The sequence below is a fragment of the Citrus clementina genome, unplaced genomic scaffold (assembly GCF_000493195.1).
Source record: "Citrus clementina cultivar Clemenules unplaced genomic scaffold, Citrus_clementina_v1.0 scaffold_2, whole genome shotgun sequence".
Taxonomy (NCBI): domain Eukaryota; kingdom Viridiplantae; phylum Streptophyta; class Magnoliopsida; order Sapindales; family Rutaceae; genus Citrus; species Citrus x clementina.
In genome coordinates this window covers 28,907,551-28,922,969 of record NW_006262688.1, presented here as the reverse complement: position 1 = coordinate 28,922,969, position 15,419 = coordinate 28,907,551, and the positions used below count along the sequence as shown (strand labels likewise).

At 35.6% G+C, this 15,419-nt stretch overlaps 2 protein-coding genes across 4 annotated transcripts; both read left to right on the top strand.

The window, feature by feature from the left end:
- The first annotated feature begins 308 nt into the window (after positions 1-308).
- Positions 309-12,555, top strand: LOC18050817. Of its 3 annotated transcripts, XM_006448368.2 has the most exons (13): positions 309-777; positions 914-1,061; positions 1,798-1,952; positions 2,651-2,833; positions 3,482-3,557; positions 4,862-4,939; positions 8,270-8,355; positions 9,167-9,240; positions 10,039-10,084; positions 10,677-10,786; positions 11,129-11,303; positions 11,834-11,968; positions 12,233-12,555. In XM_006448368.2, exons 1-12 carry the CDS (start codon positions 526-528, stop codon positions 11,906-11,908), a joined length of 1,458 nt encoding a protein of 485 aa, XP_006448431.1. In that variant the 5' UTR covers positions 309-525; the 3' UTR covers positions 11,909-11,968; positions 12,233-12,555. The 3 variants fall into 3 exon arrangements, with proteins under 3 accessions (XP_006448431.1, XP_024046371.1, XP_024046370.1); XM_024190603.1 differs by lacking the exons at positions 11,834-11,968; positions 12,233-12,555 and adding an exon at positions 10,997-11,052 and having other exon boundaries at positions 11,129-11,211; XM_024190602.1 differs by lacking the exons at positions 11,834-11,968; positions 12,233-12,555 and having other exon boundaries at positions 10,677-10,854; positions 11,129-11,206.
- Positions 12,556-13,359: 804 nt separating this feature from the next.
- On the top strand, positions 13,360-14,965 carry LOC18050816. Its single transcript, XM_006448365.2, has 2 exons — positions 13,360-13,645; positions 14,321-14,965. Exons 1-2 carry the CDS (start codon positions 13,397-13,399, stop codon positions 14,963-14,965), a joined length of 894 nt encoding a protein of 297 aa, XP_006448428.2. The 5' UTR covers positions 13,360-13,396.
- Positions 14,966-15,419: the final 454 nt, after the last annotated feature.

Sequence of the window (15,419 nt, the reverse complement as noted above, 5' to 3'; positions counted from 1 at the left end):
ACATTTGGAAAGCAATAAAGACTGCTGCAAATTACTTGGCGGAATATCACCAGGCACCACCACCCTTTTCTTATGTAAATTGACGAAGAGTACGCGAATTTGGAGTCCAAGTTAGGGCCTCCAATACTGGGCTTTTTTGAAACAAGAACAAAGCCCAAATAGATTCTCAGGAATGGGCTTAAACACTTGCCAATGGCCCACGGATCCTTTTTCGTCGTTACATTGTCCGAAAATGAAGCAAGCATCTGGATGATGTAATTACATAAATGCCCCCATAACGGTCAAAGTTCAAACCAACCAAAGTCCAAACCCGCCAGTTCTGTCTGTGTTATTACTGTAACTACTATGCTGGCATTGATTTCGAGCACAACTGACCCACCCGGTCTTCAGACAATCATTACATGCACAGGATCACTTCTTACAACAAGCCACATTAAAAAAAAATCCGCCTGTCCGAAAACCCCAAGCCTAGAATCTAAAACCCTTTAATTTTTTTTTTTTTTACTATTATCTTTCCTAAAAGGAATGGCCAATTACAATGTTGCTTTGATTCTCAAGAACCCACTCAATGATTCCGAATTCCTGCTCGTGAAGCAAACCCCACCTCCAAAATTCAACGACGAAGAGTATGATTCGTACGTTGATTCTGATCTCTGGGACTTGCCAGCGATTCAATTGAACCACATACAAGGGGAAAAATCTGAACCCACAATCTCCATCCAGGGCTCAGAGAAGATCAATCTCGGTAAATTTGATATCGAATCGGCTCTTAATCAGGTAATTTATAATTTACATTGCCAACTCAAAGAAAATTTTGGATTTGCTTCTTGTATATTTGTTATTGCCATTTGTCACTTAGTGGGCTCCTACTAATAATACATAGTCGGTGTTATTTATTCATTTTTTTTAATAGATAGTTGAGCAATTGGGGTTTGGGGTGCGAGATGGGGGTGAATGGAAATTGTGGAAATGTGTGGAAGAACCTGAGTTTGGACCGGGCTTGACGATTCATACGGTGTACATTATGGGTAAATTGTTGGACGGGAATCAAATTTTGCAAGGTTTGTTCATGTTAGCGCAAATTAATTTTATAATTGAATTGTAGAATGGTGTGTCTTTGAATAACAAACCTTTTTTTTAGATAGTTTTCATCATGTTACCTTGGATAGGCAACCGTATCTAATCATACATCTCAAATGGTTAATTTTTATTGAACTGGGTGTTTTGCACAACTCATATGCCAATTAATTGTTATATTATGATAAATTTTTTGATCTTCAATTGACTTGATTGAAAAGAAAGTAATTTGACTCAATTCATCCAACCCAAAATGGAGATAGTCAGGTTTTTATGAAATGTGTTCATTGGATTTTACATGGCACATATGGAAAATTTTGAAACTGAACAAACAGCTTTAACTACAGCAAATTGCTCTAGTTTGTACAGTCATTGGATATATATATATTTTTTTAATGTTTGTGATGATTATGGGTATGTTTGGAATTGAGGTGTGGTGGTTTCTAATCCACAACCACCATATAGCTGTCAAGTATAAGTGTGTGGGTGAGTGGTAAAACAGTAGCTATCAAGTAAAAGCTAGTGTTTACTGGTCGTTCTATCTTCTTTGGTTTCAAAATTAAGCTGAAGAAAACCTGTCCTGAACATACCATATAAGAATCTTATTGGTTTTGGACTCAATGAATAGGGAGACTAGAACTGATTTACTACTTATATTACTTCTTAAATTCCTTCTTTTGCTGGCTTGTCTGATGTTCGAGAACCATATTATGCATGCAGAAGGATGTAAGTGGATGTCTACACAAAGTTGTATAAATTGTCTTGCTGAGGTGAAGCCGAGCACTGATCGTGTGGGCCCTTTGGTTGTTATCGGTCTTCTAAATGACTTGGTGCAATGGAGAAAGTGGAAAGTACCGCCAACCTTGAGCTACCAGGTTTACTACCTTTTCACTTTGGCTCTTTCATGAATTCAAACCAAGGATAATGTTAAGCTGAAACAAAGGTCAGTGCTAGGAATTAAAGAATACTAGGATAAGAATGAAGCAGTTATGGAAAAACGTTAGTCCTCAGTCACTGGATTTGATTCTTAAGGGCCTATCAATATACTCCTAGATTATCTATTTATTTATTTTTTAACCTTTTTTTTTTTTTATAGTGAATGTTTCAGAATTGAAAATCTAGCATTTGCACGCAATTAAGTTTCAAATCTCAGCGTGATCTCTTTTACTTTTAAGTTTTATGAACCGTTTTAAACTTTATGTAAGGAGTGGCTAAAAAACCACTTTTGGTTGAATTGTATAAAGAAAACGATGGATAAAAATTAATGTAGTAGGGTGGCATACAATGTAATTTCTAGAGTTCTTGACTTAATATTCTTCCACAACAAGTTTGATTTTAGATCTGCCTATTCCCATAACCATGCGTTCTGACTCAGCAAATATGTTGAGGGAGCCAATTTGGTTTAAGATGCATGTAATGCTTAACTGCCACCCTGTGCTATCTGATTCTGTTTCAGAATTTTAGTAAAATTCTATTGTTATATGCAGTTGTCTGTCACTTCTAGCAGTTCCAGTCTGATGCACATGTATCGTCTATATATTTCTGCAGAACTAAGCTAATTTCTCATTTTCAGGAGTACCCTCCCGGTGTAATACTTGTACCCATGCAGAGTAGGACGGCAAAGCCATTTCTCACAACAAACTTAATCGTATTTGCACCTGACAGTGTTTCAGATGACTGTGGGAATCATAGATTTGTTGCTCAAGGAGAGGCATTGATAGTGGATCCTGGATGCCGATCTGAATTTCATGAAGAGGTAAAAGAATATCAATGTATCATGCTGTTTGTTGCTGATAGATGATTTTCTTTTTAGAATAAAAATTCATAACTCTATTCGGTAGAAATCTGTACTGATTTAAGAGCCATTCAAATTTATCAGTTAACAAAATTTAGTTGGTATCTCTCCTTGGATTTTAAAAAAATTATGCATGCTGTATCATGCTCAGGCAATGTCAAGATTTCATCCCATAGACATAACACGGTCAGTTGTTGTTATATGTATGATGTCAATAAATGGACTTGCAGTCTCTGCTAAGTGGTCTTTTAGCTCAGACTGTAGAAGCCATTTTCCTAATTGTACTCTAGCATATTGAGCAGAGTTCTACTTAGATGAACTTAGTTTGAGTACTTACAACCAGTCATCCAAAAAAAAAAAAGTGTAAATATATATGAGCTTTACTTTATTGTAACAAAATAGTTTTTCTGACACGAAGTTTGTTTTGTGGTAGAAAAAGTATCTTTCATGATAAATTACCCGTAAAAAAGCGAAATGAAAGAGATATTTTAATGGTTGGGTGTCTATGATGTTACTCAGACTCCAGACTGTGGCTTAAACATGTCAATCGTTGTGATTGTGGCATCAATTTCTGTGCTAAAGTTGATAACATTGCATTTGCTTGATCAGCTCCTGAAAGTTGTTGCTTCGTTGCCCAGAAAGTTAATTGTCTTTGTCACCCATCATCACCGCGACCATGTTGATGGTGAGTTCATACGTGGTAAAACTACCACTCATTCTAGGTTTTACTTTGTTTAATCATTATGTTTTTCCAAATTTAGTTGAATGCTTCGGTATTGTTTGATACACAAATAAGATGATAAATCAGGCTTATTTTAAAGCTGTTGGAACTCTGAACTAGAGACAAATTTTGATGATGTTCAGATCAAATTCTTAGAAACTGAGAAGAAATGAATGCATAGGATTGTTTTCTATGCCGTAGACTTGTAGTATTCGAGGAAAAAGGTGGGAGTCTTTTCTTAGTTTCCTAAGGCACAGCCTAAAAGGAATTAAAAAGTTACAAAGCTTTCTATGAGATGCAAAGTTCAATGTATTTCTTTTCTGTATGTTGACCCTTCGGTTCTTCATGGTTAAGTCTCCACCCCCAACCTACGTCCTTGCAAAGTATAATGTCTGGCTCCTGTTGTCATAAGCCTGTTTCTTTCGTGTGATATACTATTTCTGGTTAGACCAAAATTTCTCCTTGTTTATCTCACTCAAGGTTTTGGTAAAAGAGGCTATATGTTGTCTATCATATGTTCAAATCCCTATGTTGCTTCTGTTGACCCCTTTACTAGGATACAAGTGATCTGAGTGACACAAAATGCATTATTTTATTCACTTGGACTTCCTCTTTTATCATCAGTGATAATGCAGAAGATAATCTTTATAAATTCTTTCATATGCATGATGAGGTCTTGATTAGGTTGTCAGCTATAATGAGCGACCAGGTGGTTGTTAGCTATAATGAGGTTCAGGCATTTGTTTTTGTCTATATCATGAGATTACTGGTAATACATTGGATTTTAGACTGCCTGGTTCAGACATACATTTGTATGGAAAAACTTGCTGACATTGAAGATTTTGCTATTGATTTTAGAACCACAAATTATTCATTCCTGCCCATAATGATGAAAGAGAACCAACCTCCTTGGCTGGTCAAGCAACAGCCGCAAAAAAAGTTCACAGTTGTGAGTTATAGGTCAAGAGAACAATGATGGTGATACCCTTCACAAAATGATTAAAGATTCAAGAGTAGAAATCTAGATTTCTGGCAAATTAGTGCACTGATTCAAGTGGACTACTGTAACCACTGGACTTTGGACAGCTTTTTAGATGCTTCTGCATCTCCATGTCTCCCTAATATGCCCATGTGCTAGATACTTTCAAGTTGCATCTTTATGTTCTGAAGTGTTTTTCTACCTTGCTTTTAATGAATATATGATTTTGTATGCCTTTTATTTTGAAATGGATCTATATTGGTTATAATATTTTGTTTGTTTGTTTCAGGTCTTTCTATTATCCAAAAATGCAATCCTGATGCTATTCTATTAGCTCATGAAAACACCATGTGCCGCATTGGAAAAGGTTATGATTGTTGACTAAAAAGAATATATGTGTCTATTGGTGAATAACTTGTATTTCTATATTTTTTATCAGAATACAATAGTACAAATATATAGCTTTACAATGAACTAATTTAGGAAACTATCCTAGCTAATTGAGGAAAGTATCCTAGCTAATTGACAACTATACACGCAGCTATTCTAGGAAACTAGATCAATTCTAATAACTCTATTTTTGGTTCAATTTCCTCTGATTTGAATTAATATCTTGCAACACTCCCCCTCAAGCTGGCTTGTAGATGTCTTCCATTTTATTTGGTATATGTACATCCAAAAATTTTCAGAGGAAGATTAGAGTGAATTCGTGATTCTGGAAAATATTTTTTAAAACAGTCAAGTGGTGTAATGTAGTTTAGAACGCGGGTGGGCATCCTGTTAATTAGATAGGATGCAGTTAAAACCGCTTCGCTCCAAAGATATTGAGGAACATTCATAGAAAACATAATTGCACGAGAAACTTCAAGTAAATGTTTATTTTTACGCTCAGCAATACCATTTTGCTGAGGTGTATCAACACAAGTAGTTTGATGGTGAATACCTTTTTCTACAAAAAAAGTTCTAAGATTTTGCTTAAAATATTCAGTTCCATTATCGGTATGAATAATTCCAATTTTAGTTTGAAAGTGGTTTTCAATCATCAAGTAAAATATTTCAAATAAGTTCTGAACCTCAGATTTTTCCTTCATTAAATAAACCCAGCATAGGCGAGTATGATCATCAATAAAAGTCACAAACCATTTTTTCCCTGAAGAAGTATTAATTTTTGAAGGACCCCAAATATCACTATGGATTAAATAAAAAGGCTTTGAGGCTTGATAAGGCCTTGAAGGATAGATAGTTCTATGGCTTTTTGATAAAATGCAGTTTTCACAATGGAATTCAGAACAATTCAAACCTTTAAATAAACTAGGAAATAATTTTTTAAGATAAGGAAAACTGGGATGCTCTAGCCTATAGTGCCAAAGCATAATTTGATCCTTAACTTGAGTAGAACTAATACTACTAAAGCCTTGAGCTTCTTTATTCTTAGATTCTTCATCTTCAAAATAGTAGAGACCATCTATCAATTTAGCACTGCCAATCATCTTCCCCGAGTTAATTTCCTGAAAGACACAGTGGTATTTGGAAAAAATAACACGACAGTTAGAGTCTCTAGATAATTTACTAACTGATAGCAGATTACAGGTAAGTTTAGGAACATGGAGAACATTTGTAAGAGAGATGGTTTTAGATAGATTTATCAACCCGTTGCCAGCTATAGGGGAATATGAACCATCTGCTATACAAACTTTTTTATGACCAGAACAAGGGGTGTAAGTATGAAATAAATGAGAAAAACTTGTCATGTGATCAGAGGCTCCTGAATCTATAATCCAAGGAGTATGAGAAATAGGTAAATGACAAGAGAGAGCATTTAATTTACTACCTGCTTGAGCAATGGCAGCATTAGGTGTACTTAATGATCCTGAGTTAGATTTCAGCAGCTTCAGAAGGTGATCCATCTGCTCTTTGTTAAAGGGGACAGACTCGGCCTCATGTGCAGCAGGAGTACGAGTGAATCTGCCTTCATGAGAACCCTTCCAATTTGCTGGTTTTCCGTGGATCTTCCAGCAAGTCTCTCATGTATGCCGTGGCTTATTGCAGTGATCACACCAAACGCGAGACTTTTCATCAGGTTTCTTTGTAGCAGTTCGGCCAGCATTAATACTAGCAGCAAGGGCTGAGTTTTCAATAGTGTTAACGAGATTCCTTTTTCCAAGCATAACAAGACGCCGACTCTCCTCACGGCGTACCTCAGAAAACACTTCTCCAATAGAGGGAAGCGGCTGCCTCCCAATAATCCTGCCTCTAACTTCATCAAACTCCACGTTAAGACCAATGAGAAATTTGAAAATACGGTTATCCTCCACTGTTTTCTTAAAGTGTTTACAATCTTCAGAAGATTTCCACTCATAATCATTAAATAGGTCTAAATCTTGCCAAAGTCGTTTCAAGGAATTAAAATACTTAGTGACAGTATCCTCGCCTTGGTGGATTTCTCTGAGTTTCAGAGTTAACTCATATACTTGAGATTGATTTCCCAAGTCAGAATACATTTGGTTAATGTTGTCCCAAAGCTCCTTGGCCGTGTGATAACACATATAGTTGGAGCTTATGTCCTCCTCCATAGAGTTCACCAACCAAGTCATTACCATCGAGTTCTCAGCATCCCATGTTGGATAGGTTGCATCATCAGCCGCAGGCTCCTTTGTTTCTCCAGTCAAATACCCGATCTTGCCTCGACCACGGATATACATGCGCGCACAGATTGAGACCAACGCAGGAAATTTTCTCCATTCAGTTTAATGGTAGTGATCTGAATGGAGTGAGATTCCGTGGTTGAAGCCTGGGTTTTAGGCTGCGCAGCAGTAGGTGTTGGCAGGCTTGTAGAAGCATTCTGGGTATGTTGAAGGGTGTTTGTAGACTCAGAAACAACGTCGGACATGATGAAGAGGTAGGACTGATTTTAGGGTAGAAAAGAAAGTAGGAGAACGGCTAGGTTTTCTGCAGGTAAGAGAAAGGGCAGAAGAGCAATAGGGTTTCCAGGAATTAAAGGAATTCCTGCTCTGATACCATATTGGTGAATAACTTGTATTTCTATATTTTTTATCAGAATACAATAGTACAAATATATAGCTTTACAATGAACTAATTTAGGAAACTGTCCTAGCTAATTGAGGAAAGTATCCTAGCTAATTGACAACTATACACGCAGCTATTCTAGGAAACTAGATCAATTCTAATAACTCTATTTTTGGTACAATTTCCTCTGGTTTGAATTAATATCTTGCAACAGTGTCTGATAATTGAAATGACCCTATCTTATAACCATTCGTTTTAAATCAAGCTTGTTTAAGGCGTCAGAGTTAAATCTTTTTGAAGGAGGAGATTAACAGTGTATTGTATGGAAATAACAAAACGAAAATTAGGGAGTAGAGCAGTTTTGATCTGTTTTAACGTGTTGTGTGTGATCCTGATGTAATATTTTTAGTTTTTCCCTAGTGCTTAGTTTGTGGTTGACATGCTGATCTTTCCAGTTAATGATTCATGGAGGTGTTCTTATTATATTTTGTACAAATTTACATGTAAACTTTTACCTAATTTAATCTCATACTTTTTTCCTGAGTCAGCAGGAAGAAAAGATCAACTTCAGCGATCGCTTTTTCTTTTTATGTACTTTTAAAGAAGCGTATATTTATTTAAGCAACCTTATTAAGTTCATGAGCTTTTAACTTGATTTATCTGATGGCAGATGACTGGTCTCTTGGGTACACCTCGGTTTCTGGATCAGAAGACATTTGTGTTGGTGGTCAGAGATTGACTGTTGTTTTTTCTCCGGTATTTCCCATTTCACAATTGCTCCTTTTTGTAATTGTTGTCATGACTTGAGGAATTGACATTTAGTTTAGAATCATTGGTCCTTCAAAAAGCATTTTGAAGGCTCACTTGGTCTTGGCTTGATGCAAATATGCAGCTAAGGGTGTAATTCATGTAATTGTATTGTGTTTGTGTTATGTTATTTTCGTACCGTGGCACATTTAAGCAAACACAGGTACAACCCATTTACTAATTTTGTCAAAACGTCAAAATACGGATACGATCCGTTTATTAATCGTGTTGACTCGTTTAACATATTTAATACACAAAAATTAAAAATAAATTTAAAAATTAACAAATATGTCAAATACTATTCTTCAGAATAGGTCATAAATAAGTTAACATGATATAAATATGACATGAAGCAGTTTATAAAATAATATGAATATGACACAAATAATTAATTTAGTTTTCAGTATATATGTTAGTTAATTTTTTCAGTAATATTACCACATATTAATTGATTCTCATGTCATAAATGTATAATTGTATTGAGGTGATCCAACTCGGATACGACATAGATATTTATCGTGTAGTGTCAACCCATTTATTAATCATGTCCATACTTGTCAACATGAATATGAAAAAGTCGTGTTGCATTTGTGTCGTAACCCATTTTGCCACCACCTCTATATGCAGCCACCATGAAATGCCTTGGGGCATAGGTGATAAAGTTCTTGTTTCCTTCCGTGTTGTTTAGTTGGCTGTATACTATTTCAGTTATGTAAACTCTGAATATTATGGGTTTGAAATGACAATTTTCTTAATTCAGGGACATACTGATGGGCATGTAGCACTTCTTCATGCTAGCACTAACTCCTTGATTGTTGGTGATCATTGTGTGGGGTAAGATTCTGTAGAGTACTACACTTTTATGTTAAAAGCATCCACAATCAAAAGGAACTAGAAGGAGTTGCTTAAGATTCTATATAACAGAATGAATTTATATTCGAAGCATCTCAAGTTGAGTTTTGCTTTAGCAAACGTAAGATTAAAGATTCAACTATCATCAGGACAGCAATCCATAATAAAGAGAATCCAGAAAAGAGATGTTTTTCAATATACCTCAAAGGTTTTTTTGGTTGTTTATAAATATGATATGTGCAATGAAGATTACAAAGATTTAATATTTACTGTAGTTCATGCAAAGAAGTTGAAAATAAGGCATGTGGAACTCATATTGAGTGCAGAATTAGGATTCAGGAAAATTGTGTTCTAAAGATTTTAGGGACCTCAAGTATTTATCCAAATTTGCATTTTTTTTCATCATTCTTTTTTTGATTTATGAATATGGCACTGACTTTTGGGCTGGAGGCAATGTTATAAGGTCTGTCCTTCAATAGCTTAAGATTAATGAATTGAACTGCAGAAGACCATGTGGTAGTAGTGAAGAATTAACAACCTGACATGAGCTGATTATAAGACCAAGTTGTTTCTTTTTCTTTCTTTGGGTTTTCCATTAAATTTCAAATTAGACGGTCTCTCAATTTCTCTCTTATATAATTTACAGAGAATGCTATTTTCTGATTGAGTAGTATCTTCTCACTGGCTCTTTACTTTCTTCCGTTTTATTCATCAATTTAGGTTTTGGCTTTTTACATTTACTTCATAAACTATTCTGCTGATGCATTTGTGGTCTTGCAGTCAGGGAAGTGCCGTTTTGGACATAACTGCTGGTGGAAATATGACTGTAAGTGTATATAGAAGCACTGAAGTATTTTTTTCAGATCCTTGTACACTCAAAAGTGGAGTATGATAAGGACAAATATCGGTGTGCTATTTACAAGGCTTCCGTGGTTTCTGTTGACACTGCATTTCCATCTCTTCTTTCTAGTTACACTGGAATTTAGTTAAAGCTGTATTTGCATTTAAGTTATAATAGTTGGCAATATCTGAGAAAGTCATTCAAAATTTGCTATTATGTCCCTTTATTTTATAACATTGCTTTCTAGGAGTACCAATCTCATATGCTAAGGGCATCGAATCTGCAATTCCTCGGATAGGAGAGATTATTATACATTAGTTTATCTTTTCACAGTCTTTTTGTCTTCCTCTGTTCTACACCTGACAACCCAAAAGGAGAAAAAATATATATACCTTCTATCCCCCCCCTCACACCCTAATAAAATAGTCTATGTATGCTTGTAGCTGTGATTGACGTTTTTGGTTTACTGTTATTATTCTTTTTATTATTTTATTATTATTATTTTTGTGTGTACATGTGGGTCCCCCCCCAAATTTCAACATCTCAGGAATTGTGGAAAACTCTGTTGTTTATGCAGGATTACTTTCAGTCAACATACAAATTCTTGGAGCTTTCGCCACATGCTTTGATCCCAATGCACGGGAGAGTCAATTTGTGGCCGAAACACATGCTCTGTGGATATCTCAAGTATGAAAGACAATTGTTTTTGTTTTTTCCTTCTCATCACAGCATTCTCTCCATGGGTTTACTTCACTGTAGGGAACTCTCCTATTATAAGATTTCTTGCCTTACACTTTGATTGATATCCCAGCATCTTGTCAACTTTTTATCATGTCCATATGTTCATTTTTAAGCTCTAACCCGGTTTGACATACTTTGCTATTGTTATTTACCAAGTGAACAAATGGGGCTGCAAGTCATGATAATGGCCTACTTGATCCTCTAGTGTTAAGGTTGTATTATTGTATATGGTATGTAACAATAAGATATTTGACCAAATGCTATTATGACTTTGTTCCTACCTTTTAGGAACCGAAGAGCTAGAGAAGCAGCCATCCTGCAGGCCATAGAAAATGGAGTTGAAACATTGTTTGATATAGTTGCAAATGTATATTCTGAGGTTCCTCGCAGTTTCTGGATTCCTGCTGCCTCAAATGTCAGGCTTCATGTAGATCATCTGGCGGACCAAAACAAGTTACCAAAGGTACGCGTCACCATTGTTTTAAAGATTTTTTCCATGCTATATGGCGATGCTTATACTCATGCATGTTTCTAGAACTTTATTCCTAATATATGGCATTTTTTTGTTATGCTCATCATTCTCTCTTTAATATTGGTTGCTTTTTTTTTTTTTAATTAAATCATATTGGAAAAAAGTTCAAACCAACTAGTTGAAGAGAATTCAAGAGGAAAAAGAGTACACAGAGAGGAAGCACTAGAAAGATGAAGCTTAGCTACCACTTAGAAATCCAATAGGTTACAAAAGCTGCATACTTTTATTTTGTTCAAAATAATACATTATAGCCTTCTACTATTATGGACAAGCAGTCCTATCTTCTCATCATCTTTTGAAGTTATTCCTTGTGCGTCTTAAATACCCTCAAGAAATAGGCACTAAATTATGACAATTTGGAGGGTATTCAAATTTAAAATTGCGGGTATATGTGGTTATGTATCCTCTAGAAATGTGGATATACATTTGAGTTGGATTCCAACAATTCCTCTTGACTGCAGGGCTTCTCTCTAGAATCTTTCAATTCCAGTTTGGTTGAATTTGATGACAAGGTGGGCAAATTTGATCCCAAATGAGGAAGCTGCACTCAGTGACTCGGTCACTTGATACTTCACGTTTTGATTCTTTACTTTTAGGTTAGATCACATCCCTTGATTTTTTATCAAAGTTTTATAGCTTTATATGCAACTCTATATCAAATCAATCAAATCACTGATATCATATATAACCTTAAAAGGAACAATCTCAAACCAATGATCCTGATACCTTCCAATTAATTTCCATTATGTAGCGGCAGAACATTGCTTACATTTCCATTATGTAGTGACAGAAGATCTTTTACGATATTGATTGCTAAGTTGCAGTTTCGCTGATCATGCACGCTGTATTCCTTCATGCAGGAATTTTCAATTCTGAAGTTCCGAAAGACTTGTGGGCTGCATTTCCTGTTGAGGTGGGCGTGGACATACCTTAGGTTTCAGGTTAGGTATCAGAAGCTAAGTATGTCTAAGTTACTTATTGGCGGTGCAGCAGTGGCAGGCTTTGCTGTATTCTTCTCTATCAGAAACAAGCTTATTTCCCAATAATCCTCCTCTAAAGCGATTTATTGTGTGCATGCTGTAACTGCATGATACTAGACAAGGCATTGATATAAGATCATTCAACAAGCAAACACCATGTTTATATTCTAATTATTGTGTTATATGAGGTAGTTTCATTCCAAGTAGAGATTTAGTTATGTAGCATGACCAAATAAATACTAATTAACTAAGAATAAATAAAAAACACTTGAGAATCTCACTTGCTATAGTACTTCAGAGTAGCCCTATACAAGTTGAAATTCTCTGGAAACTGCTTGTCTATCACATTATGTTTGCCTTTACCGGCTGCTTTTGTGTGAATGAAACCATAACATCCGCCACCCGACTCGTTCACTTCATGTCTTTATCCATCATTTGCCTTGTAACGCCTTATCCCTGGTAGCAGTAATTTCTCAGGCATATATACGGCTTGTGGTTCACATTTTTGATAATTCCATGCAGGGCGCTTTGCATGTGCCCTTAGCTTGATTCAAAACGTTTGAGCTTGCTCCTCACCAATTGGAAGGCATTAAGTAGGGCTAGGCATTAATTAAGGCTTTTTTCTTTTATTATCTCTCACATTGTACCTATAAAAACGATTAAGCCCCTCAATTACATGAATGAAATAAGTAAACAGCTCAAATGAAGAAATGCAAGATAATTGTGTTTGCAAAAGAACTCACAATACAATTCAAAAGAGAGGTTGGAAAAGGAAGCTTTCATGTGACGACAACAATTATACTTCTCCTGTCAATGGCATCTTTTGTTGTCCTTTTGAGCATGTTCGTTAGAGGACGCGTTAGAAAATTCTTGGTCTCAGAAGAAATTTACTTCACTAATCAACTACCCAAATTGTCTCCTCTGTCGCCATATTCATATTTTCTATTCAACTCTTCGTCTCCGTTGCCTTTATTAAGATTTCAGAATGGTTGCAGGAACCTGAGAGATTGGATATCTCCTCCTAATAAGGGGGTATGGCATTCAATGAACGACGATGAACTGATGTGGCGTGCCTCAATGGTGCCAAAGGTTGAAGAGTACGCATATAATCGAAAACCAAAGGTGGCATTCATGTTCTTAACTAGAGGAATATTGCCATTGGCTCCACTTTGGGAAAAGTTTTTCAAAGGATATGAAGGACTTTATTCAATCTATCTCCATTCATCAAAGCCGGGATTCACTCAAGAATCACTAAATTCTTCAGTGTTCTACAATCGCAGGATTCCAAGTAAGGTAGAAGTGTTAGAAGTTGTGACATGGGATCATTACAAAATTGTGAAATTAGCTAGTAGGTACATATGTGTAGATGATGCTTTCATAATTTGAGCTTTTTATGCCGCGCGTTCTCAGGAATCTTCCGTAGCATAAGCTCATATTAAGAGCGATTTATCCGTTTGGTACATCTTTTCAAATAAAGATTATTTAAGTAGAGCTTTTCGCAGTAGAGATTTTACAAATAGAGCTTTCATCTAAAAAAATTTAGTTGTTTGGTTGTCAATAGGAGTTTTTATTAAAAATCTATAAAATTATTTTAATAGGTAAGTTTTTTTAAAGTTATGTTATGAAAAGAATAAAATAAGATTGTCAAATAAGTAGAAGATATTTTGGATATTTTAACATTTAAAAAAACTTTTCAACCTCTAAAAAAAGCTTTTCAACTTCTATTCCCAAAAACTTTAAATTTGAACTTTTACTGATAGAGGTAAAATAACTTATTTAAACCTTAAAAGCTCTACCAAAAAAAAAAAATTCAAACAACAACAAAAAATATGATCAGAGCTTATGCGATTAAATAAATATTTATGACCATTAAATAAATCATACCAAACAGACCCTTAATCATGTTCCCATAAAAGATATATGTAATTGAATAATATTTTAATGGATTTTCATTTGTAATTTTCACAGCCAGCCGAATGGGGAAAAGCATCAATGATTGATGCTGAGAGGCGCCTTTTAGCTAACGCTCTACTTGATTTCTCCAATGAAAGATTTGTTCTATTATCCGAAACATGCATTCCTCTGTTCAACTTCACAACAGTCTACAACTACCTCATCAATTCGAGACACAGCAACCAGGGCTCAATTGATGATCCTAGACCAATGGGTCGTGGCCGGTACAGCAAGCGGATGCTCCCAACCGTGTCATTATCCGATTGGCGGAAAGGCTCGCAATGGTTCGAGGTTCACCGGAAGGTTGCTGTCGAGATGATAGCCGACGTGACATATTATCCTGTCTTTAGGGACCATTGCAGGCCTCCGTGTTACATGGACGAGCATTATTTTGCAACTCTAGTGTCGAAAATTTGCCCGGAATTGAACTCAAATCGGAGCATTACTTGGGTTGATTGGTCAAGAGGTGGTTCTCATCCTGCCACGTTTGTCAGAAAAGATGTCTCGGAGAAATTTCTGAACCGGATTCGGCATGGGTTTAACTGTAGTTATAATGGTTTCAGGACCACAATGTGCTTCCTTTTTGCTAGGAAGTTTCATCCCAATACTCTTGAACCATTGCTAAGGATAGCTCCAGCTTTGCTTGGATTTGATCCCTAGCAACATCTTTGCTCTTTAGTTACAATAATTTTAATTTTAACTTTCTTTTATTTTTATTATTTTTAAAAGATGACTGTTTATTACTATTAATTTACCAAGTTTTAATAAGACTATTAAAAATTATTTTGAATTTAACATAATTTCGGGAAAAAAATATTTCTGCCGAGTCTTGATAAACGGAGAAACGATTAACTTAGTCAAACAATCAGTGGAGTTTTGGGCCAAACTTATAGAGATTTCAGAAGCTTTGAGGTTAGATGAAAGGAACAAGGGGTGTTATTAACTATTTTTTGTCAAAGTAGCATTGTCATTTAAGATATGGTATTCCTTGACTAGCTAAATGCTATTTGGACACTGGGGTGAAAAAATCACCACCAACATGACGTCGTTTTACCTTTTCAAATCGTCATATTTCTTCAGTAAGTATAGGTAAACGGTTTTCAGGTGAAAATCT